Source organism: Protobothrops mucrosquamatus, unplaced genomic scaffold, assembly GCF_001527695.2.
Source record: "Protobothrops mucrosquamatus isolate PMUCROS unplaced genomic scaffold, P.Mucros_1.0 scaffold2155, whole genome shotgun sequence".
Taxonomy (NCBI): domain Eukaryota; kingdom Metazoa; phylum Chordata; class Lepidosauria; order Squamata; family Viperidae; genus Protobothrops; species Protobothrops mucrosquamatus.
Genome location: NW_015388252.1, coordinates 60101 through 85378, shown reverse-complemented (window position 1 = coordinate 85378; position 25278 = coordinate 60101). Strand labels below are relative to the sequence as shown.

Below are 25278 nucleotides of genomic sequence, written 5' to 3'. Positions count from 1 at the left end.
CAGTAGTCCAGGCGGGAGGTGACGAGGGCATGGGTGACTGTGCGCAAGGCGTCCCGGTCCAGAAAAGGCCGCAACTGGTGTATCAGGCGTACCTGATAAAACGCCCCCCTGGTCACGCCCCCCTGGTCACGGATTTAAAACAATCCTGAAATATCTTCCATAACTTCTAAAATTACACCTTGAAGATGCTGTAATTAATTGGGTTGTTACTTTTTGCTAACAAAAATAAGGAACTGAATATTAAACTGTTAATTTTCCAGTTATAATGTAAATCCATCTGCAGTTAAAATAATGGACAGAGGAGTTGCTTCAATGAAGTTTCCAGTAAATAAGCTTTAAGCTTATAAGTTAAAGCCAATTTGAAGCATGTTAACATGTGATGAGACATAATTAGCTATTAGCTACTTTCAATATGGGCCTTTTAGATATTTTGGACTACAACTTAATAATTCACTTTTGTCTACTATCTGGGGATTAGAAGTATCTAACATATGGGGTCCTTAGTGCTCTGAACTTGGTTGTTTTCTCACAGTCATTTCATTACCCAACTAGATCATTGCTAAAAGAGAGTTATACTCATATATAAACAGAGACCAAACACCATCCCTTCTAGCAAAGATGTTATCTACAGTAATAAAACACTTGTGAGAAAACAACTAAGCTCAGAGAGCATCACCGACCCTATAGTTCAATTCTTAGCTACAAATACAGTCATGTGGAAAAAGAAGTATATCCTCTTTGAATTCTATGGTTTTATGTATCAGGACATAGTAAAAATCATTCTTAAAAGTAGGTAAATCCAACCTCAGATGAACAACAACAGACGGTATATTACATCATGTCATCATTTATTTTACAAAAAAAAAAAGCCAAAATGGAGAAGCCATGTGAAAAACTAAGTACACCTTATGGTTCAATAGCTTGTAGAACTACCTTTAGCAGAAATAACTTTAACTGAATTGTTTTCTGTGTGACTATATTATTCTGAGACATAGAGTAATTTTGGCCACTCTTTTTTATAACGTTGTTTCAATCCACTGAGGTTTGTGGGAATTTGTTTATGCACAGCTCTCTTAAGTTCCCACCACAGAATTTCAATCGGTCTGGACTTTGACTGTGTCATTGCAACCCCTTGATTCTTTCCCTTTTCAGCCATTCTGTTGTAGATCATTGTTCTGTTGCATGACCCAATGTCGGCCAAACTGTAGCTGTTGGACAGATGGCCTCGCATTTGACTCTAGAATACTTTGGTATAACAAAAAAATCCAGAAAAAGGCATTTCAAAACAGTTATAAATTGATTTGCTTTTTAATGTACAAAATCAGCAGGGGATCAAATACTTTTCCCCCTCACTGTACAAAGGACTTTATGGTTGACTCAATGAATGCAAAGTGCCCAGGTCCTGTGGCTACAAAAGAAGCCCAAATCATCACCACCATGCTTTACAGTTAATATGTTTCTGCTGATCTGCCGTGTTTGGTCTTCACCAATGTGACACTGTATATTATGGCCAAACATCTCTACTACAGTGTTCCAGAAGTCTGCTTTGTTCAGATGCAACTTTGCAAACCTAACATGTGCTGCCATGTTCTTTTTAGAGCAGTGGTTCTCAACCTTTTTAATGCCGCAACCCCCAACCAGTCGTAAGTCGAGGACTACCCAACCGGTCGTAAGTCGAGGACTTTCCCTGCCCGGGAGCGCCGCGCATGCGTGGTTCCGCCCCCTGCGCCGGCTGAGGCGTAGCTGGCAAGCGGCAGAGACGGAGCAGGCTGACCACCAGCTGGCCCAGCCCAAGGGAGGTAAGGCGCCCGCCGGAAAAGGGGGAAAAAATGGCGGACAAAAAAAATGGCGGACAGCCTTGCTTGGCGACTCCCGTGAAATGGTCGATCGACCCCAAATGGGGTCGCGACCCATAGGTTGAGAATTGTTCTGTCATGAACGTTAATATGTAACATAACTGAGGCCTGTAGAATCTGAGATGTAACTCTTGATTTTTTGCAATTTCTCTGAGATTGTATGGTCTGACTTTGTGGTGAATTTGCTGGAACCTCCACTCCTGGGAAGATTGGCAACTGTCTTGAATGCTTTCCACTTGTGAATAATCTTCCTCACTGTAGAATGATGGACTTTTAATTGTTTGGTAATCACCTTACAACCCTTCAGAAACTGATGGACAGCAACAATTGCCTTTCTAAGATCATTACTGAAGTCTTTACTCTTTGGCATTGTGTTAACACACACTTGAATGTATGTTAAACACCATAAAACTCTGCCTTTTATAGAGGAGTCACACTTGCTGATAATCAATTGATAAAGGGCATATGATTAGCAGCATCTGGCTGCTACTTAGCCTCTTCATACCTATGGAAGCAATAAGAATGCACTTAGTTTTTCATACATGGCTTCTCCATTTTGGCTTTCTTTTTTGTAAAATAAATGATGACATGGTAAAATATGTCATGTGTTGTTGTTCATCTGAGATTGTATTTACCTACTTTTAAAAACTGCTAAGGACCAAATGATTTTTTCTTTGTTCTGATATGTAAAACCATAGAACTCAAAGAGAGTGTACTTTGTTGTTCACATGACTGTATACTCTTCTATTAATATCTACAATATCTGGATTTCAGGTAAAGAAATATGTGTTGAAGACTCCATATAATTTAATTTTTATGTTTTGACCAATGTACTGACCTTCATGTCTTGACCTATGATCAGCTTGAGCTTTCAACACCCTGTAGAGGAATAAAATAAATAAAATAAATCACACAATTTATTAAATATTACTTCAAATAATAAAAACAGATGGATAAAGTTATTCACTCTCACTATTTAGAAAAAATGATTTAATATTCTGCAGAATTTTGTTCTAATCTCTTAAAATGTTTTACTAGTTTGCTATATAATATGTATTTCTTCTTGGAGCAAACAGTGTAATTAGATGGTAACAGAGATATAGCACTATACATAGCTTCCTGGCCCTGGTAGACAACTAATTAATTTATCCTGATTTAATCACAATGTATGAAGTAAAATAGCTATATTAAGTACATTGACTGGTATTAACAATTACTTATTTGTTCTCTTCTTTAACCTGAAAAAATAGGTTTTACTTAACTATAGAACTGAGAATCTGCTGCAATAAGCCTGAGTGATAATGAGATAGGGGAGATCAGCTAACGGTCTTTGACCCCTGATTTGAATACTATGTTGATTAAGTAGACCACTTGGGGTTATCTAATAAAATCTCAGTCACTTAAGTTTCTTAGGTCACAAAAGAGTCTTTTTAACCAGATTTGGATATTAGAATATTGCAATTGCCTCAGTTAAAATTGTGCAATTTTCTCTGCTTTAAAAACTGGATAATGGTCTGCTTTTATAAAATATTAAAGTGACTTATAGGAAAATCTAAATTTAAAATATCTTGAATTAAAAACACACAGTTTTAATCTTAACAGAGATAATCTGAACATTTTTAGTAAGATCAAAACACTACTAACAAGAAGGATATAACAACTTTACTTATGCCTACTTTTAGCTACACATTTCTAGATAAAATGGAATATTATTCAATATACTGCTTAATGCAAATATATATATATATATGTTTGTGTATATATATACTATAAATCTTACCAAAGATATTAAAAAAAGGTTATTGTACCTAGGCGCCAAGTTGTCATATGTATAAGCAACACACATAAGTCGCTGAATCAAACTGGTTCCCTGGACAAGTACAAGAAATACCTTTAAAAAAATTGAAGTCAAAAAAGAACAGTTAATGCAACTGCTGCCTTAAAACTATGTGTTATATGTGTAGATGTGTATGTATGTTTGTGTGTGTGTGTGTGTGTGTATAAAAATGAATAAAAAGTAACTGTATTGTTTATAAATCAAGCATTTTAACGATAAGCAAGACACTATATATTGAAACACACACAAAGTTCGATAAAATATGCCAGCTAAAATCTTTTCTCCCATTTATCACAGTTTCAGTTTATTTACTAATATGATCATTTTGAGCAAGTGGCAGACTGGTATTTCTTTTTCCTTCTGTGTAGCTGAGAACATATTCAGGACTTCCCAAGTGTTTGCTTCAGTTATTTAATAGGGCTTGCAATTGGAAGCTATTTCCAGTGCTACTCTTTCAATTATGAAATCTGGAGAACTGTAATTTTTAAGAGAACAACTAAAGCGGTAGATTTAATCCCTGATTTTTCTGGAGAATCTCTGGGATATTTAAAAAAACTTCTGCTTCATTTTCATTTCACATAATCTATTAATGACTAGGACTGTACTACATTTGTCCTCTTAAGTTTACATATCCCATGCAGAATTTGTAAGATGTACCATTTTGTAAGTAAACATGAGCGATCAGAAAAAACTTTTTTTTAAAAAAATTAATTTTTTTCCAATTAAATATTGGGCATTACAGAATAGCACAATCATTAAACAAACCATAGCAAAACATGAATAAAATGGTCCAAAAGTCTGCATACTGCATATAATAAAATTGACACACTTTATTATATTGAAATTGATATAACAATGGAGGTAAGTTTTCATGCCTGGGCCTTGTTAGTAATTAGTGTATGAATATAGTCAATGATTTTCTTAGCTCTTAAGAAGAAACCCTTGTACATTTCATCCAGGGCTGTATCGTCTTTGCTGGTTATTAAAGTACAGGAAAAGCAAAAGAACGGTCAAAGGATCTATAAGCAAAATTAGGTCAACCTAATAAATCAGGTGAAGCATATAAAAAGATATCCAAATATTTGATGATGCTAATTAATAATGTTCAAATTCTGATCAATAAGTAGAAAATAATTAATACTAAGCCATACAATCAGGTAGACCAAACAGATGTTAAACATAACTTTCAGAAAAAATTATCTGGATGCAACAAGAAATCTCCAAGCAACTTCTACTGAAATATATGCTTCTCTGAAACAAAGTGGTGTGGCTGATTTAGCATGCGCAATAAAAAGATACTTGAACAAAAATAGGCTGCATGGTAGAATCACCAGAAAACTATATTGCTACACCAAGGTCACAAAATATCCTGCCTACAATATACCAAACATCACTAGAGAAGCCTGAAACGTCTGGACAAAATCATTTGGAGTGATGAAATAAAAATAGACTTTTATGGTCACAAACATAAATGCTATGTTTGGAGAAGAATCAACAAGACCTATGAAGAGAGAATACAACCCATACTGTAAAGTAGGCATGTCAAACTCATGTCACGTGACGTCACACGACGTATCGCAACTTTTTCCCCATTGCTGGCAATGGGGTGGACGCGGTTTCAGTATGATGCATCCAGCCTGCGGGCCGGCAGATTGACACCCCTGCTGTAAAGCATGTTTTGGGGGCATGGAGGTATGTGAGTTAAAATAACACAAAGAATTTAATCAAAATTGATGGCAAATTTAATGCAGCATATTATCAGAAAATATTGGAGGAAAATCTGCATGACTTTCCAATATGACAATGATCCATAATATAAGGACAAGTCAACCCTTCAATGGCTACAACAGAACAATATTTATTTATTTATCCTAATCTCAATATCATTGAGTCACTTTGGGGAGATCTCAAAATATGCAGTTCATGCTAGACAACCAAAAGTATATTATACAGGGCATGAGGCTTTTTAATGAGAGTGGGCACCTTTACCAAAGAAAATTAGACAGTCATTCATAACTGTCACGAAAGATGCAAGCGAACATTAATGCTAAAGGGGGAAATACACAATATTAAGAACTAAGGATATGGAAAATTAAGAACAGGACCATTTTATAATTTCCTTTATTGCTATGGTTTAATGATTGTGCTATTCTGTGATGCCTAGTCTTTTTTTGAATCAACCTCAATTTTTTTTAAAAAAAATATTTTATGCAATCACTCACATTTACTTACAAAATGGTCCATAATTCTTCAAGGGTTATGTAAACGTATGTGCACAACTGTAAATTTAATTCAATATAGTACTGTGTGCCGTGTGGTGAATCTAATTAATACCATTTTATCATATATTCATAATGAACTTTGTATAATGACTTTGAAATGAATGGCCTAAAGCAAGTTCAGCATGAATACTAGTACACACAAAAAATAACAACTAGGAATTTATAATTCAATTAAATAAAAAGTTCACACTTTGGATGTAGGTATAGTTTATCTTCTAAAATGTCTTCGAAATAAATGACCTGACTAAATATATTTAAAATATTATTTAAGAAAAATGCTTTCTTAAGGCTCTATGCTTTGTATTTCTATCTGCCATTTCAATTTAGCAAGTTGCCATTAAGAATATCCAGAATCAAGCTTGCTTATGAAGTATCACTCTATATATACTTGTATGCTAAAATTAAAATATCAGTGGAAAAAGCTGAACGTATTGCAATCAAAGTGGTTTATATACAAAATTATGCTGTTCTCAAATCCAATTTCTATATTGTTAATTTAAAAGGTACATATGTGCCCAGAAAATAAATAGGAGTATACATTACTATCCTTTACTCATCTTAATGATTTTCAGATATGTAGGACTTCAATTTCCATAATTTCCAGTTATCAAAGATATGTGGAATGGTAATAAATCTTCTTGAGATATATAGTAACTTAGTAAGAATGCATTATTCCAATTAATCATTCATTATACTTACTAACATTTTTTTCCCTCTGACAATGGGTTTTCCAATTAAGTCTCTACGTAAACCTACATTTACAGTGTCACACCTGCCAGATAAGATTTTCTCTAAAGTCTTCGTTTTTATTGCTTTTAAAGAGAAGTTTTTCACCTCTGTTAAACGGGGTATATGAAGGCCTTTTGTATGATCTCCTGCTGTTTTCCGTGATTTTCCTGGCCAAGTTCTTTTCCTGTGATTCTCTGCTACTCCAGACCAGGCAAAAACATCATGATAAGCTAAATCCAAATCTGAAGGATCCACTGCAAATTGGCATATCAACTTCAGCAAGCAAGCCAGACAATCTAGTAACCACTACAAATAAGAATTAATAAGCAGCTTTAACTTCATTTTTTTTATAAAGACCATTTTAAAACAAAACTACAGATTCATTAGAGAAGTTGTATATCTCATTAAGATGAGTCAGTTACAACTTGTCACTTACAACTGTCCATGATTCCTGATCTTTAGGTTCTAAAATTCCAGAATTAAATATTTCCAAGAGCTGTTGAAGACCTCCAGAAGCCACAAACTGTAATCAAATTATAGAATGATCAGCAAGGAAAATAAGTAAGTAAACAAGTACAAATGTGTTATTGTACAAAAACCTCCCACTGATAATTGAATAATTCTTTGCCTGTACTCTGGCCTTACTGTTTATCTTTATCAAAACCTACAGCAGAGTCCCCAAGAAATGGGGGATGGCAATCATTGTCCCTATATACAAAAAAGAAAAAAAAATGACCCTGCTAATTATAGACCAATGAGCCTCCTTCAAGACAATCAGCAAAGACACCTACAATAGAAATTCCAGGAATAGATGGAAAAAGCAAACATTTGCAAAGGAGTGGCTTTAGGGAAATCCAATCCACCATCTCACTGAATAATACTGAATAATACTTTCTGCAACACAACCTCTCTTTATGCTCTTTGTATAGATTTCAAAGCAACATTTGATTCCATATCCTGAGCTAATTTGTGGGGAAAAACTGAAGACTCTCTCAATTTACCAAACTTTACTTCATTTAATATGTATGATATCTGAAGGAACCTCATTCAATATAAGATGTAACCCCCAAGGCCATCTTACCAGTGCCAGTAAAACTGAGAAAGGCATCAAGCAAAGCTGCATATTGGCTACATTCTTATTCTATATCAACTGTATGGTGGGCCATCTCTACAACATGGATTTTTACTCCCCCAAATTTGATGGAGGATACATCTCTGTTTTACTCTATCAAGATACTGCATTAATACTTTCTGGAACACCCACTGGCTTCAAAGAACAGCAAGAACACTAACATAATTCTGCTCAACTGGGTACTCAATTATCAGAAAACTAAAATCATAGCATTTGGCAAAAGATCCAAGAGCCACTCTTGGAGCATAGATGGCCACAATATTATAAATGTCCTGTTTAAAATTCCTGGGGGCAGTAGGAAAGCCCATGAGCACTATGTTTGCTGAATATGCATGAAGGAGTTTATCTGCCATTCTTATACCCTTAATCAACAAGTAGCCACAATATCATGGCAGCACTCAAATTATTCAAAGCCAAGCCAATAACACAACTTTATTTTGCTCAGTTGGGCTTCTTCTCTTATTTTCCATTGTTAGAACTTTTATAATCCAAATTTATAAGATCAGTCCTTCAAATCCCAAAATGTGTCTCTAATGACACCCTTCAATTAGAGAAAGGCCTCATGAAAATGGAAGCTAAAGTGACTATATTCAACTCAGACTATCCTTTTTTCACCCTTGACGTTCCCCCATTATGAGTGACAACTGTCAATCCATATGGAAACAGGCAATGGCAACTAGAATCTTATGCTTGGGTTTCTCTCCAGGTCTTCTATTCAGTATGGGATATTATCAGACCAAAACCCTCATTAAACAGCAATACAGAGCACCAGGACACCATTATTCCTAGTGAGTCCAACAGATACTCTACCTCCCCTATGGCATACTTAACTAAGCTTGTGAACCACCTAAATACCAGAGGCCTTTAGTCTGACATGATGTCATGCCCTTCCCTCAGTGTTTGCCATACTAGAGTGCTCTGTAATTTGATATAGTCTTCCACAAACAATCCTTTATGCTTCCCTACAGCCATTTAATGTTCCTATTCCTTATTTAAGATTTGTTTAGACTTTTTTAAATTTACTTTATTTTAATACATTTTATATATTTCAGCTTTTCATATTTTTTAAAACTTTTGATATATTTTCTGTTTTTACTTGACTGTGCCCCATGCTCCTTATGGTCTACAACCATTACAAATTTATTAAAATTTAAATTAAAAATGAGCAATTCATTATTGTATAAAGAACAATTCCTTTTTATTTTATGAAAGGATTTATTAAAAAATGCAACCTGTAGTTGTTTGTTTGTCAATATCTCATTTTCTAATTAAAATCAAAAAGTAAAAGTACAGACACATGTGAACAAAGGCACATACCACCAGAATAGCATTTTTATATAATAATTTCAAACCTTGCAACTCCAAGTGTTTTTACTGTTTTCTATTTGATCTTCACTTGAATCATCAGAATCTGGGTAAAGATCACTGTAACTTCCCTAAAATCAATGACAAAAACATAATGATCATGAAGGGTAAGTTATAAAAGGAATTTTACAAATTTATATGAAACAAAATTTTGAAAAATAAAATACTACCGTGGATTCCCGCCTTATTCTTCTATTGGGTTTTCCAAGCGCTTCGATTATTTCAAGGGCATACAGAAGTTTATGGGCACTTTTTATTCTTAAAAGATCTTTCCAACTGAATCCATCATTACTCTTTAAAAAATAAAACAGATTAGACAAAGTCTGTAAGAGAGGATCAACTATAAGCTTGAATATACACTTCTATTTATATACAATCATGTCTTAATTATACCCTCTGTTGAATATAATTTGATTCATGTTGAATGTATGGTTAAAAATCTGTCTTAATCTATGGTTCTTTAGAGACTCCTTCAGTTAGAGCTATATTAAAAGAAAACGGGAAATGCTGAATAGGTGACAGTTTTTGAAGTTTCCATTATTTACTATCTATATTTTAGTTTATGCTTAACTGATTAAAATGAAATTGGATTGTCCATTCCACAAAATTATTCCAGATATATAAAGTCATTTGCCGTTATCAGCAATATACCTTCGTTTATACTTTTGTAGCTTTAATGAAATGTGACCACTTGCTATAATTTAAAAAGCTGCTGTAAGATATGCATGACAATTGTCTTGAACAACCAAAAGAGACCTGGAATTATTTATTTATTTTACTTATTTATTTATTAGACTTGATTGCCATCCATCTCACCTATAGGTGACTCTGGCATTACATTAACTTACATTAACAAAGAAACAACCAGGGGGATGAGCTCATAGTTCAGTGGAGGATTTCCACATTAGTCACAGCCACAAACACATTCCAATAACCTTACAATAATCTGCCCCAGACACCTACCATGGACCTGTCCATTTAGAGTTCAAATCTGAATGAATTTATCTACCAGATAGCAAGATGCTCCTGTAGCTCTCCCTCCCCAGCAGGGAACAAGTCACCTTAAACGGGGCCATTGGCCAGCTATGATAACATTTTTCACTATTCTTATTACTATGCTCTAAACCGAAATACATGGTTTTATTCCTGCTCATTTAGACTCATTGTCTTCCTCTAATGGCATCTCTTCTGGTGCTTTATCTCCTACACCTCCTTAGAGAACAAAGGTATGTCCCAGGATCAGTGAACAAGGAGAAGCCACATAGGAGCACTCCAGTGCAGGTCTTAGCCACCTCCTGATTCCAATCAACAACTAAGGCCAAACTGTCCCCCAAATCCATAGGAAAGATCCCAAGAGCCCTCTGAAACCCATCTGGTCCATCTGGGCATACCAATCTAAAAGGCCTCATTGGGTCTATGACAACTCACCATGACCACCTAACTGCAGCCAACTCACCACAGCTAACTCACCATGGGACAATTCACCATGGCTAACTCACCATGGGACGACTCGCCGCTGGATAAGAGTTACAGTAATATCAAAGAAATAGTGAATGGAATAACTGAAAAAATGATGCCAAAGGAGTGACAAAATGAAATGTGAATGACAAAAATTAAAATATTTTTTAAATTATTTTAAATAATTAAATTGAATAGTTGAATTGTCCTGCAGCAAGCTGCCATGCAGCGAGCATAGTGAATTGGCTGTGGCAAATTAGCCGTGGAGAGTTGGCTGCGGCGAGGTGTCCCATTCCATGCTAATTCTGTGGCTGGTTGCCCATGGCAAGTTCTCTCACTGGGAGTTGGCCATGGTGAGTTGGCTATGGTGAATTGGCTATGGCAGGTTGACCATGGCAAGTTGGCTGTGGCAAGTTATCACATTCCATGGTATAGTGGCCTCAGAAAGCCCCACAATAGCATTTCTCACTGGCCCGCCTGCCTCAATCTTTCCCAGCAACTTCCTTTCCCTTGCTTCTTGATATCTGTATAAAGAGGGCAGACTCTCTGTGGAGGAATGGGACAACTTGCCACAGCCAACTCACCATGGGACAACTCTCTGCGAAACAATTTAACAATTCTATTTAATTATTTAAGATAAATAAAAAATATTTTAATTTTTATTGATCACATTTCATTCTGTCCCTCCATTTGCATCCTTTCTTTAATGATTCTATTTTGTCCAGCAACAAGTTGTCCTGTGGTGAGTTGGCCATGGCGAGTTGTCCTGCAGTGAGTTGTTTCTGGCGAGTTGGTTGTGACAAGTTGGCTATGGTGAATTGTCATAGAGCCCTCTGTGGTGCCACGCATACAGCCTTCCAAATGTCGTAATAGTTGTTTCTCTCCTTCTCAAGACATATGAATAGTAACAGATATTTGAATCTCCAACCTCCAAACTGTGATGCCAAGTTTAAACTATATGCAGCACTTCCAACTTCATGTACCAACAACTGCAAATATTTAAGAGATGACTTTTTGCTCACCTGATCATCTAAAATATTTTGAAATGCCTGAAGCATATTAGGACATGTAGGCAGTAGCATTAACAACTCCCAAACTCGCCTTGATAGATTTTCTGCATGAAGGTGGAGTTCTTCACATTTTGCACTCTGAAGACACAAATAAAAATATATCATGCATATATAAAAACAGACATTAAATAAATTACAAGAACAACAATTTTGTCACACAGATTGTAATAGATGTTCTAATAAAAATTTTCATGCTGAATTCAAAAAGAGAATCAGTTTTTTTCTATCAGGCTTAATTTTCTTGTGACCATGTCTTTTTATTCTTTCAATTTATTAAATTACAATACCATATAGCAGTGGTGGCGAACCTATGGCATGGGTGCCAGAGGCGGCACTCAGAGCCCTCTCTGTGGGCACGCGCGCTGTCACCCCAGTCCTAGGCCTTCAGCTAGCTTTTATAAAACCTTTTCGCTTTAGGCCTCCGCTGCCGTGTGCAAAAAAAAAAAAAGGGTTCAATCAATCAGTCAATTTCAACTTCTCGTGGGGGAAAAAAAAGATCTCACAAAGTTGGAATTGATTGATTGAACTTTTTAGTCCCACCCAGTCTGCCGTTACCACTGCAGCCACGCCCACCCAATGGGCCACACCCACCCAAATGGCCACACCCAGCCAATGGACCACACCCACCCGGCACCTGACGATGCATAAGTGGGTTTTGGGTTGCAGTTTGGGCACTCAGTGTCTAAAAGGTTCGCCATCACTGCCATATAGTATTTTAACTATAGTATTATATTTGTATCAATCAAAATCTAATTATTACTGTTGTTCTTGAGCACAAATAACTTCCAATCAAAGGTAGAAGGTATGACAGCACAGAACAGCATGTTGTGTAGGTTGAATCATGTCTGAATATGTCAGATAAGAGCACAACCTCTGTCTGGAAAGCAGTTCATGGCAACCTGGTGCCATGGCGGAAAGTGAAAACAGTTTAAGTGTACATTCTCTATATTCAAGTTAAATATTAAATTCATTGTAATAGCTTTTTGCTTATGTACATACTGTTATCATACCCCCAAACAGTGACAATCATCGTTATACTTTTCCTTTATGTATGGTAACTTAAAACCTAACTCTCAGAAATGAAGCTTCTTGTCATACATTTGTTTGAACTTTATTTTGATTATAAAGTGGGTGACCAAGATGAGACCTGAGCCTCTCATAGTTGTCGTGTGACAGTAAGAACAGAAAAAAATCATTACATTCAGAAAGAATGTCCAAAACACACTTCACATTTCCAGGCAAAAAATGAGATGGATAGTCCACCTGTGAATCCTGAAAAAAAAATTCTTACTCCTTTGCATATCAAACTTAGACTGATGAAAAAAATGCATTAAAGAGATGGATTAAACAGCAACTGGAATTGTGTACTTGAGAAATAAATTTCATTAGATTAGTAATTCTAAGATTAAGATATTTTTGTAGTCGTTGAACTGATAAAATATGACAAATCTCATGAAAGTTAAGTTGAAAAAGTTACATGATAATCATTCAAAAATATCTGCAAAAACATTTTGGAAAATCTGTACCAAGCTATCTGATGTTCATTTTTTGAATTCTTATTTGGACCTTTTCCCTAATGATCATGGTGAACAATTACACCAGGACATTTCAAACATGGGAAAGCAGTATCAAGGCAAGTGGGGTGCCAGTATGACTTCTGGGCTTTTAATTATCAAAGTGCCTGACAAAATAAAAAATAAAAACATATCTGAATTTAGCATGCAAAATACTGTAAGGTTAACCAGTTTTTGTTTCTGCAGCACAAATAATCCCCCCCGAGTTATTTTACATTATTTATAACCACTATATAGCTCCATGTAGGATAATATAAAACTAAACTTCAGATGGGAAAAGAAACTAACATTAAAAAAATGCCAATTTTACTCATCAATACTGAAAGTTTTCATGAATCTCTTAAATTTAACAGCAAAAATGAACAATTATGTTAGCTATACACATAACAGTATTTGGTGAGCCATTGTATAGCATCTATCATCTTTTGAAATTAACCCCCACCACACATACTATTGTCCACTATAGCCTTCTGCAATATATACCTAAATCCTGCAGATTGCAGATTGTATTTTTCAATGACAAGAAATTTGGACAATTTTTAATTATCTTTTGAAATACACATTCTGTGGTTGTTCAATTTTTATTTTTATTTTATGTTTGGTATCCATATCATCTGAGATTATGCAACAGAGCCTATTGCCTGACAGATGTAGACCCCTGCCATGTTTGTACATGCATGGTTATATATTACATAAAACACAATTTGTGCATAAGAACCCTGATTAAAGTTACCTCACTATCTTCCATAGCCACTTCTGCGGGTGGGGGCTTAAAGGAGGCAAGCATTTCTAGCAAATCAAACAGGGTAGTAAGATGAGGCTCTTGCAGAAGTAAGAGCATTGGAATGTTGTCCTTCTGAGGTGCTGGCAAGCAGGATGCTGGAAGCTGAACTCCTTCTCCTTTTCGCTCTCTCCTTGGAGCACCCAAGGACACAAAGACCATCTTGAAATTACAAGTGAAGATAAATTTATTTTTTTAAAATTAAGGAAATTATTATTATAAAGGTATCTGTATATTGATACCAAAAGTATGCCTTCAACACACTGACTAGGGCCATGAGAAAGATGTTCATGTAGTAGGGAGAAGGAAAGGTACAAGTCAGTCCTCTGGCAAGTACAAGAATTCTTGCTGGCAATGGATAAATTAGCTAGATGCTGTAAGTTGTACGAGTATCATATTGATAGAAGAGACAAGACAACGAAATATTATCATTTCAGATAAATCAGCAAGTCACCCATACTGAGAAAACTAATGTGGTATCATGTGACTGCGACTTGCAACTTCCTGGCTTCCCCACTGATTTTGCTTGTCAGAAGCTAGCGGTAAAGTTCACAAATGGCAATCATGTGACTGTAGGATGCTGCAACCATCATAAATGCATGCCAGGTGCCAAGCATACAAATTGCAATCATATGATCATGGGAGATACAGCAATGGCCACAGCTTTTGAGGACTAGTTGTAATTCTTCTTTTTCAGTGCCATCATAACTTTGAATGGTCACTGAACAAGTGGCTGGTAAGCAAGGACTAACTATGTTAATTTTAAATAGGTTTTACGGCATTTCCAATACTTTTATCTTCCCATGTTTTACATTTTCCAGCTGACCAATAGATACACCCTTTCTGCACCTTTAACAGAACTTTCTGCTAAAATAAGGTAAAGCTTTTTGACGGGATATATTTTATTTATAGGTAGTCTTCACCTACCTATTGACTCCAGGTATGACAGTATTGAAAAAATAACTTTATGACCAATTCCCCATTTATGACCTTCACAGTGTCCTAAAGTCAGGTATGTGATCACAGTTACAATCAGTATATATTGTTCCATACCTGACCTGTTGTTTTGATTTTCTTTGATTTTCTTTCCTATCCTTGTCCAGCAGAGAAACTGGAGAAAGGAGATTACAAGAGAATAAACATGCACACAATGGGGAATATATCAGGCTGTTTGTGTAATGTGCACACAGCTACTGCTCCCAGCACATTGCTTTCAATGTGTATTTCTCACTGTGCATATTTACTCTCTTGTAATTCCTTCCTCCCCAATATTATACTCTGTAAGGGCGGGGGAGGGAGCAATTTCACTAAGCAATGTCTCCTGTGCTTGATTCATCTCCTCCTCCCCTTGCATAGTGGAAAGATTAGCAAGGGAGCAATTAACAGAGAGTAAGCCTGCCCACAATGGGAATTACTGGGCTGTCTGTGTAGCCAACAGCAACACATTGCTTTCCATGTGTGTTCCCCTTTTGGGTCTGCTTACTCTTTTATAATCACTTTTCCTCCAATTACTGTAAATTCAAGCATTATTTCCCTTTTTGTTAATTATCTCAGGGTAAAGGTGAGGTTTCCAAAAGGCAGGGGGGTGATTAGGAAGCAAACAAAAGCCAAAAGTATGAAAATGATTAGTTTTGAACCTGCTATTCCCAGAGCCACTGGGGTGAATTCTCCAAAAGACAGGAGAGTGGGGAAAAGAAAAGCACAGATGTGGTCATGTGATTTCCTACATAGCAATCACTTTGCTTAGTGATTGAGTTGCAGGTACCTATTGTAATGTTTAAGATGTTGGCCCAGAAACCATGGAACTGTGAGTTCTAGTTTCACTTAGGCTCATTTGCTCATTTTTAATCACCAATGTTTTATAATCAGCTCTGAATATTTATAAATACCTGCATATCTTTAAATCCCAATTCATGAAGTGTTTTTTCATCATAGTCAGTTGTTAGTTCATGTCCAGAAGAAATCATTCTTACAGGACCCATGAGACCCCCTACAAATGAAAAAAAAAGTTGTTTTCAGTACTTTGCCTTCTCTCTCCATCAAACATATGACAATCATTTTACAGAACTATAGAAATAATACATATTCTATTATTTTAGTCACTCCCTCACTCATTCATGTACTAACTTGAGAAAAACACAGCAGCTTTTTTTTGTATGAAGACGGTGTGAAAATAGAGACAAAATCAAATCTACCACCCAACTCAAATTGGATGGCAAATCAGTCAAGTTTTAATCAGAAAACTACTTTAAAATGTACCTGGGAAATCTCCTTTTCTACTGATTTGACCAAATTCTTGCAGATGTGCTTGCTGATTCAACTGTTCTTTCTGCAAATTTTCATACCAATGCGTAACCTCAGCTCTTAGATCTGCTACCTGATCACTTGGGTACATTTCAATGGTCATCTGGAACAGAACATACTGTACATTAAATTTACTTCTCAGATAAGATAAGAGATTTAAAGCAACATAGGGGTGAAAACAAATTAAAACATACTTTGTCAGGAAGTCCAGCTGGTTGACAAACAATTCTGAGAGGTAGTGATTGTTTATCACTCAATGCTTTTAAATGGCTACTGATACCAGTGCCTTCTATTTGCCATTGTCTCAGATGATATGCAAACCTGAAGAAAAAGTATTATAAAAAAGGGAAATCAATGCCAAACTATTTCTTTAAAAACCAAATGTATCTAAGCAAATGTATGGAAATGTACATATAATAATAATGATGATGATAAAGTTGAAAGGGACCTTGGAGGTCATCTAGTCCAACCCCCTGCTCAGGCAGGAAACCCTATACCATTTTGGACAAATGGCTGTCCAGTTTCTTCTTAAAAACTTCCAGTGTTGGAGCATTCACCGCTTCTGGAGGCAGGTTGTTCCACTGGTTAATTGTTCTAACTGTCAGGAAGTTTCCCCTTAGTTCTAGGTTGCTTCTCTCCTTGCTTAGTTTCCACCCGTTGCTTCTTGTCCTGCCTTCAGGCGCTTTGGAAAATAGCTTGATTCCCTCTTCTTTGTGGCAGCCCTGAGATATTGGAACACTGCTATCATGTCCCCCCTCGTCCTTCTCTTCATTAAACTGTTCTATCTACCTGTTCAAAGTGAAATTAATAGGCTGAGCTCGTATACAAAGACAAGTGACTATGAATTTCTTAGTATTTTAGGATTTGTGAAGTTTATGAACTTTTGTCAGGGTCTAAAGAACTATAAAGATAATTTAATGAGCTCAATGTTTCAGCCTTATTTTAAAAGTCAATTACTCAACACTACATAACAAACCAAAGGATGTTTCAAAACTAGAATTATTTATATCACAGGCAACATTATATCTCTCTCTCCCTAGAATCTTTTATCCCACCCCCACCCCCTAGAGTCCTTGAAAATAATCCACTTTGCATTTGTAACAAAAATTTCTGAATTTTCTTTTGAAAATCCTAAATATAAGCAGTTAAAAATAATACTGATACCACAAAAATAATGTTCAGTCATTTTTCTTGAAATACTACTTTTTGATAAAACAATAAAGAAAACAGTTTACCTTCTCCGAAAAGCTTCTAAATGAGTTTTAAGCATGAGAAGTCCTCGTTCAATAATGGTAAGACTGGAATGAGAATCTTGCTCTAGATTACTAGATGCTATCATTAGGCTTTCCATGCACTTGCTAATAAATTCCTGTTCTTTCTCCAGACCTGTTTTACCTAAAAGAGTTAAAAATAAATGACCTAGATTAAAAAAATATTTATTTATTTTTTATTTCCATAAGAAAAAAAGTAATGATTTAAAATATTTTGTCTGGAATTCTAAACTCAGAATTTTCAAATAAGGTCTCATACCATTAATATAATAGGAGTTAATGTACTGTATAGCTGCCCGGCTCACATCTCCAGATTGTGCTCTTAAAGCAATGCCCCAGAATTGGTCCATACCACACAACTGTAAAAGAAAAAAAAGAAAAACTAGTATTATTGACAGTTGATTATTTCTGTCCAAGAGTCAAGTAAAATTATCTACCATATCTTCCTCACATCTTTATGAGTAGCACTGGTAAGGATTTTATTCTATGCCAAAGGAAAGTACACAGTGATATGAGAAAATAAGTACACATCATTGAAATAATTTACTTTTTCAATATATTTCAATATAGGGATACTTCATCTTCATTTCAACAATATTGGTAAAGGAATGTAATATAACAAATAACATGCACCATTTACATTTTATAGTCCATTGTGTAATTTAATTTTGGATCAGATCAGATGCAAATGTTGAAGTGGGGGTCACATGCCTAGATCAAAAGAACATTCAGAGGCTTCAAAAATGTTATACAGGTCTATGAGTCTGGGAAGGAATGTCAAACATTTGCTGAACAATTGGATGCTAATTATTGCACTGTCTAGAAGATCATATACAAGTGGAGATGATTTCAAACAACTGCCAATTAGCTCAAGTCACACCATCCCAGCAAATTCAGTCAGAGAGCATTCATACAATATGGTGAAAGAAGTCTCTATAAACTCCAGAATTTCATTATGTGAGTTTACGATAACTCTCACCACTACTGAATGTCCATTCTACCATTAGAAAGAAGACACACAAATTAGATCTATGTGAAAGGTGTGCCAGGAGGAAATCTCAACTGTCCAGAAAGAATACCAGGTCAAGACCCAAAAATTGTTCATGAACACCTAAAGACCAGGATTTCTGGAACAATGTGATCTGAAAAAATATGACAAAAATTGAATAATTTGGAAATAGTAACAGGTAACATGTCTGGTGAAAACCAAAGGGAGCATGTTTCATAAGAATCAGATATAACTATAAAGCATGGTGGTACAAATGTTCCTTTGTTGCATTAGGGCCTGGCGAGTAGAAGAGTACAAGGCTGTATCCTTTCCCCTTATTTATTCAACCTATATGGTGAATAAATACTGCATTCGGAAAGCATTCAAACACCCTTCACTTTTGTCAATTTTGTTATGCTGCAGCCTAATTCTACAATTGTTGAAGTTTATTTTTTTCTCATTGATCTACACTCAGTACCCCTTAATGACAAAGTGAAAACAGAATTTTAGAAATGTCTGTAAATTTATGAAAAAGAAAAAACTGAAATATCACATGCTGGCATAAGTATTCAGCCCCTTCATTTAGTACTTTGTTGAAGCACCTTTGGCAGCAATTACAGCCTTGAGTCTTTTTGGGTATGATGTGACAAGCTTTGCATACCTGGATTGTGGGATTTTCTGCCATTCTTCCTTGCAAATCGTCTCAAGCTTAATCAGGTGAGATGGCGACCATAGGTGGACAGCCATTTTCAGGTCCCTCCAGAGATGTTCAATATGGATCAAGTCAGGGCTCTGGCCAGGCCACTCTAGGACATTCACAGAGTTGTCCCTAAGCCACTCCTGTGTTGTCTTGACTGTGTGCTTAGGATCATTGTCATATTGGAAAGTGAACCTTCGGCCCAGTCTGAGGTCCTGAGCGCTGTGGAACAGGTTTTCATTGAGGATATTCCTGTACTTTGCTCCATTCAGCTTTTCAACCCTGATCAGTCTCCCAGTCCCTGCTGCTGAAAAACACCCCCACAGCATGATTCCCCCCCCCCCATGCTTCACTGTTGGAATGATATTGGGCAGGTGATGAGTGGTACTTGGTTTCCTCCAGGCATAACACTTAGAACTGAGGCCAAACAGTTCAATCTTGATTTCATCAGACCAGAGAATATTGTTGCTCACAGTCTGAGAGTCCTTCAGGTGCTTTTCTGCAAATTCCAAGAGGGCTTTCATGTGCTTTGCACTGAGGAGAGGCTTCTGTCTAGCCACTCTGCTATAAAACCCAGATCGATGTAGGGCTGCAGTGATGCATATCTAGAGCTCAGTCAGTTAGACCATTGGATCTTGGTCACCTCTCTTACTAAGGCCCTTCTCCCCCGATTGCTCAGTTTGACCAGGTCACCAGTTCTTGAAGAGTCCAGGTGGTGCCAAATGTTTTCCATTTGAGAATTATGGGGGCTACTGTGCTCTTAGGAACCTTCAGAGCAGTAGAAATATTATTGTAACATTCCCCAGATCTGTACCTTGCAATAATCCCTGTCTCTGAGCTTTGCAGGCAATTCCTTTGACCGCATGGCTTCTGTTCTGCTACAGCAGAGGTGTCAAACTCGCAATGTCACGTGACGTGATGTATTGCGACTTTTTCTCCATTGCCGTCATGACGCATCCAGCCCACGGGCCGACAGTTTGACACCCCTGTGCTACAGTATGCATTGTCAGCTGTGAGGCCTTTTAAAGAAAGGTGTGTGCCTTTCCAAATCATTTTTCATTTAAGATGTTTTGTATATTCTCTGGGATTTTTGGTAAATCCACTTTTTTAATATAGTGCTTTATTTTTCTTTTTGGCTTCTTGATTGTCTTTCAAATGGCATGTAGATGTTGTTTATCTCAACATGTAGATGTTGTTGATGGCTTCCAGGAATTCTCTAGCTTTTTTGGACTTAGCTTGATCTAGGATACTCACAGTTTCCCGGCAGAAGCTATGGTTAAGTCTGTCCATGTGTCTGAAATCAAGGAGTTTTCATCATGTCTTCTGACTGCTGGTTAATGTTCATGGATGCACTCTGCTAGTCTTCTGCCTGATTGTCCTATAGAGGAATTGCTAAGAACACTCCCACTAACATTGATAGGGCAAATCATTAATATATAAACAGAAAACAAACCTCATTCCCTTTTAGCACTGATGGGGTTATCTAGTTGGGTAATGAAACATCTGCAGCAAAACAACCAAGCTCAAAAAATATCAAGCACCCTACAGATATGTTAATTTTACAAAAAATGAAACAGTCGCTTAGTACATTTGCATACCTCTGAGTTTGAACCACCATCATATGCGCTAGTAGCCAATCGAGCCAAATTACATAAATGCTGAAACAAGTTTAATCCAGTCATACTAATTGTTTCAGGCTTCAGCTGAGGCATCTAAGAAAAAAAAGAATTATCATTTTGAAGCTTGTGCTCAAAAGAAATGATAACTGATTATGTAGCAAAAATCAAATCCACTTTACCTTTTCTAAAAAAAGGTGCTTGTAGGTTTCCATTCCCATTGCATGTTGATCTTTACTTCTTACTTGATTTAAGAACCAGTGTAGAGCATCATCATAACATTCAGAATCTTCAACTAAACAGTGCCATAGTACATCAACTTGCTCCAGACTCAGCCCTAAAAATTCAAATATATTTTATTCATGAAATTTGCTATCCACTTTTTATTCAGATTATAATTTGGATTAATCTCCCTCTCCTCTGCAATACAAAACCAGAACAACAAAAACCAATAACAGTACAGGTTCAATAAAAATCCTAGGTTTATTTTTCTAATCAGTGAATTTCTGATAAACATATATTGTCATGGTGATATGCCCTGTTCATCAGATTCACAGATTTGGTGTACCTGACCTTGTCTGGGGAAGGAGAACAGGATGCTCCACCCCTTAGAATCCCTAGGCTGTATGGCTCCATCCCAGAAGCAGGTGCCATTTTTGGTCCTGCAACAACACTGTGCCTGATCCAAAATGTTGCCCACTTCCAGGGCAGAGCCACATGGCCTATAGATGATGTGAAGTGGATTGGCATGCTATCTTTCTCCAATATGAGCTCCGGAGATCTTTCAAAAGTAAGTGCAATATTGGTGATGGGGTATGTGGAAGTGTGGGAGACCTTGTGGGGTGGGAAGCAGGCCCAAGGCTGCAAGGATCCTGACGGATGGGAAGCAAAGCATAGGATGCCTGCGGGTACAGGAGGCCTTGGGAGCTCAGAGCAAGTGGGTCTTGGCCTTGCTAGATCTCCCAAGGCCTCGCCCACCTGAGGTATCCCATGCACCACTTAATGAAGCACCGGGGAGAACAGGAGCGGGGGTCATTAAGTAATGCTATCACATGGGCACTTTGCTTATCAACCATCATGATTTGCAACCATAAGAGGCAGGCTCCATTATGTTGTAACTTGATGACTATCTGGAATCTGCTCCCTTCAGGTGTGACTTACACCATTTTAGACTGTAAGGGAGCTGGAAAAATTCACGGAAGATTGAGCTATGAATGTCTATCAGTACTGATGGCCAGTATTACCTTCAGAATCACAGATGCCATGCCTTGTATTCCAGCTGCTAGGGAGCAACAAAAGAAGAGACCTATCACTTTTATGCCCCTATATTAACATGGTCCTGCAATAGCACCATTTTAACACTGTACTGTGAGCTTCCGACCCATTAGCTGATCCACGATATAGTTGTAAGCAAGTATCAATCCCCCTGTCATCAAAATGTTTCAAGAGTTACACTCCTCAAAGAGGTCATTCATCAATGTGACAAACAGCCAGTTTGATCTAGAGGCTAAGGCACCAGGCTAGAAATTGGGAGAATGTGAATTCAAATCCTGCCTTAGCCATGAAAATCAGCTGGATGATCTTGGGCCACTCACTCAAGGTGGTTGTTGTGGGTAAAATAGAAGAAGGGATGAGTATTTGGTGTGCTTGCTGCCTTCAATTATTTGTAATAAAAGTATAAAAAAGGAGAGGAAGAGGGAGAGAAGAGAACCCAGTATTTAATAAGAAAGGATAGTCAGTTTTTAAAAAGATTTCTACAGCTGCATGGCTGCCAATCTCTTAAATATTTTGCAGCAGGATATTACTGCTAACCAACAGATATTAAGCATCAATATTGTGAGTTAAAAAGCACAGGCACTGCACTGTCCCCTCGTCCAGAGAAACTAGCATTTCATATCCCACAATGATAACCTGACAAACTCGGTCAACCCTTTCCAGCTAGACTGAATTAGCCACGAAGGGCAGCCATTAAGAAAATACATAGTTGGGCAAAACTTTGTATTCTAATCTAAACAAATGCTCAGATTTCAATCCTATAACACAGACAAAATGAGGGATCGGACATTTCATGTGGGATTGCACCAATATGAATACAAAGGCTTTTCCCCACTAAAAAGTTATGCAAATATCACATAGTAGATGGCTATGGAAATGGCTGGTCTCTTGAAAATTAGATGTCAGGAAAGAAGACATGATGCCTTTGGAACCATAGAATAGGTGCAAGTAGTATGGGCGATCCTCAAGCCAACATTTCAAGCCAGTTATCTGGCTTGCCTTGCTGTCTACAGATCTTCTGGAAAATCAAATACCTATCTGAGGTCAATGAATAAGAGAAGGTAATTGATAGTGTCAGGAATGACTGTGTTTACACCTTTTCCTATCTTTTCATTTTACAGCAAAACTCAGAATCTGATGCAAACATAGTCATCTCATCCAGAAAACCTGTACCACAGTACAAAATTCTCTGAGCTCCATAAGTCTGCAGAAATAATTGTTATACCTAATTGGTAAATAACCTTCAAGATGCAGGAACTCATTATTACAGCATCCCCAAAATGTGCCCATCCAAGCTCTTTAAACCAGAGGCCCCCAACCTTTTGAGCACCAGGGACCGGTTCCGTGGAGAGAGGTTTTTCTGTGGACCGGAGGGGGTATGGTTTCATGTACTGCCTGCAGTCAGCAGATAGGGCTTTGCTTGTTTGTGTGACCAGTTTCTGGCATGCAACGGCCTGATGCTATTCCACGGACCGGAAGTTGGGGACCCATGCTTTAAACACCTTCACTGAATGAAAGTCCCCTACTGAAAGCTCCTTAACAGCTTCTTAGTATTAGAAATTCTTTCCTACATTCTAACAAAATACCAATTTCTTTCTAATTTAAAGCTACTGTTTCTTTATACTATCTCTTGGAACAATTCTGAATAATTCTATTATATGACAGATGTTCACATAATTTTAAAACTTTTATCATATTTCTTTGCAGTTGTCTCAGCTGTGGGCTAAACATATCTAACACTTCATCATAGGTTCTCTTTTCCCAGCATATTATCTTGCTTGCTATTCTCTAGACATGCTTCAGTTTCTCACTGTCCCTCCTAAAACGTAATAGCCAGAACTGGATACTATATTCTAGATGTGGAACAATGCAGAAAAGAAAGAACAATGATCTCTTGATCATTGTATAATACTTATTTTGATCTTCGTATAATACTTCTTAATGCAAACTAGATGGGATTTGCTTGGTTTGCAGCTGCATCACATTTTTTGCCCAATGAAACCAGATTCTCTTTGCATGCATTGCTGTCCAGTAAGATTCCCTTGACCCTATAACCTTGATTTATTTTTATTTTTTTCTTTCTTTCTTTCTTTCTTTCTTTCTTTCTTTCTTTCTTTCTTTCTTTCTTTCTTTCTTTCTTTCTTTCTTTCTTTCTTTCTTTCTCTTTTTCCTCTCTCTATCTCTCTATCTCTCTATCTATCATAATTGTGGGCTGGTTGCTGAATGCCCAATTGCAGCGTGGAGCACTGGAACTTTGGAATCAGGTTGTAATTACATTTTGGGAGTGTCTGTTGTAATTCCAAATCGTTGCTAAGCAGCTGGTTGTAACTCATGGATTACTAGTACTTAAAGCTTGCAGTTGCAATAAGTGTTGTGAATTCCCTGTTTTAATTATTTCTTTAAGAAATAAATCTTTAAGAAAAAAGCAGAAAATTACATTTTTAAAAATTAAGATATAGTGAGAACTTACTGAAATGATCTGGTGATCCCAGAGTGGAAAAGACACATGTCAGAAACTGAAGGCGCACCTGAACCTCTGCGCTATGACTGTATCTATAATTTAAATTATTAAAAAAATTAGTAAATTTTAAGACAGCTTAATCTTTTTTCAAATTAAATTAGACTAATACATCTCATTGTCTTTTCTGACGGCTGCCTTAACCTCATTATCGGATGACTAATGATTATTACAAATCTTGAAAAAATAAAATAATTCAAGCTTGATTCCTGTAGATTCCACAGACATCTATTCAGTGACAAAAAAGGTAGAGGAATTAAAAATTCTAAATCAAAAAAGAGAATTTTAATTTGTCAATTGTAAAACTGATTTTCAAATCATCATTTGAATCAAACTTAAAACTAAACATGTCTGGACCAGCAATATTTTTCCAATTGGATGAAATATTTTAGTTTCCCCAGCTTTCATGTATTGCAGGGTACATGGTAATATATAGTGACAATGTACAAATGTGAACAAAACAGATAAACTATATTCATTTGGGGGATATTTTGTAAAGTAAAATATAAAATAAAACGGGTAGGC

The 25278-nt window shown here is 36.6% G+C and overlaps 1 protein-coding gene across 1 annotated transcript in view; it reads right to left on the bottom strand.

Annotated features, from left to right (window-relative positions):
• Positions 1-25278, bottom strand: part of USP34 (ubiquitin specific peptidase 34) — a 143976-nt gene that overhangs the window by 60637 nt on the left and 58061 nt on the right. The window contains exons 22-37 of the mRNA XM_015824189.1: positions 24706-24788; positions 21143-21297; positions 20943-21056; positions 17919-18018; positions 17624-17783; positions 16583-16709; positions 16344-16491; positions 15974-16074; positions 14037-14246; positions 11682-11807; positions 9372-9494; positions 9189-9272; positions 7141-7227; positions 6810-7010; positions 3665-3747; positions 2695-2735 (exon numbers count right to left, since the gene is read on the bottom strand). Of these exons, the coding sequence (XP_015679675.1) occupies positions 2695-2735; positions 3665-3747; positions 6810-7010; positions 7141-7227; positions 9189-9272; positions 9372-9494; positions 11682-11807; positions 14037-14246; positions 15974-16074; positions 16344-16491; positions 16583-16709; positions 17624-17783; positions 17919-18018; positions 20943-21056; positions 21143-21297; positions 24706-24788 (1943 nt within the window). The remainder of the gene's footprint in view (positions 1-2694; positions 2736-3664; positions 3748-6809; positions 7011-7140; positions 7228-9188; positions 9273-9371; positions 9495-11681; positions 11808-14036; positions 14247-15973; positions 16075-16343; positions 16492-16582; positions 16710-17623; positions 17784-17918; positions 18019-20942; positions 21057-21142; positions 21298-24705; positions 24789-25278) is intronic.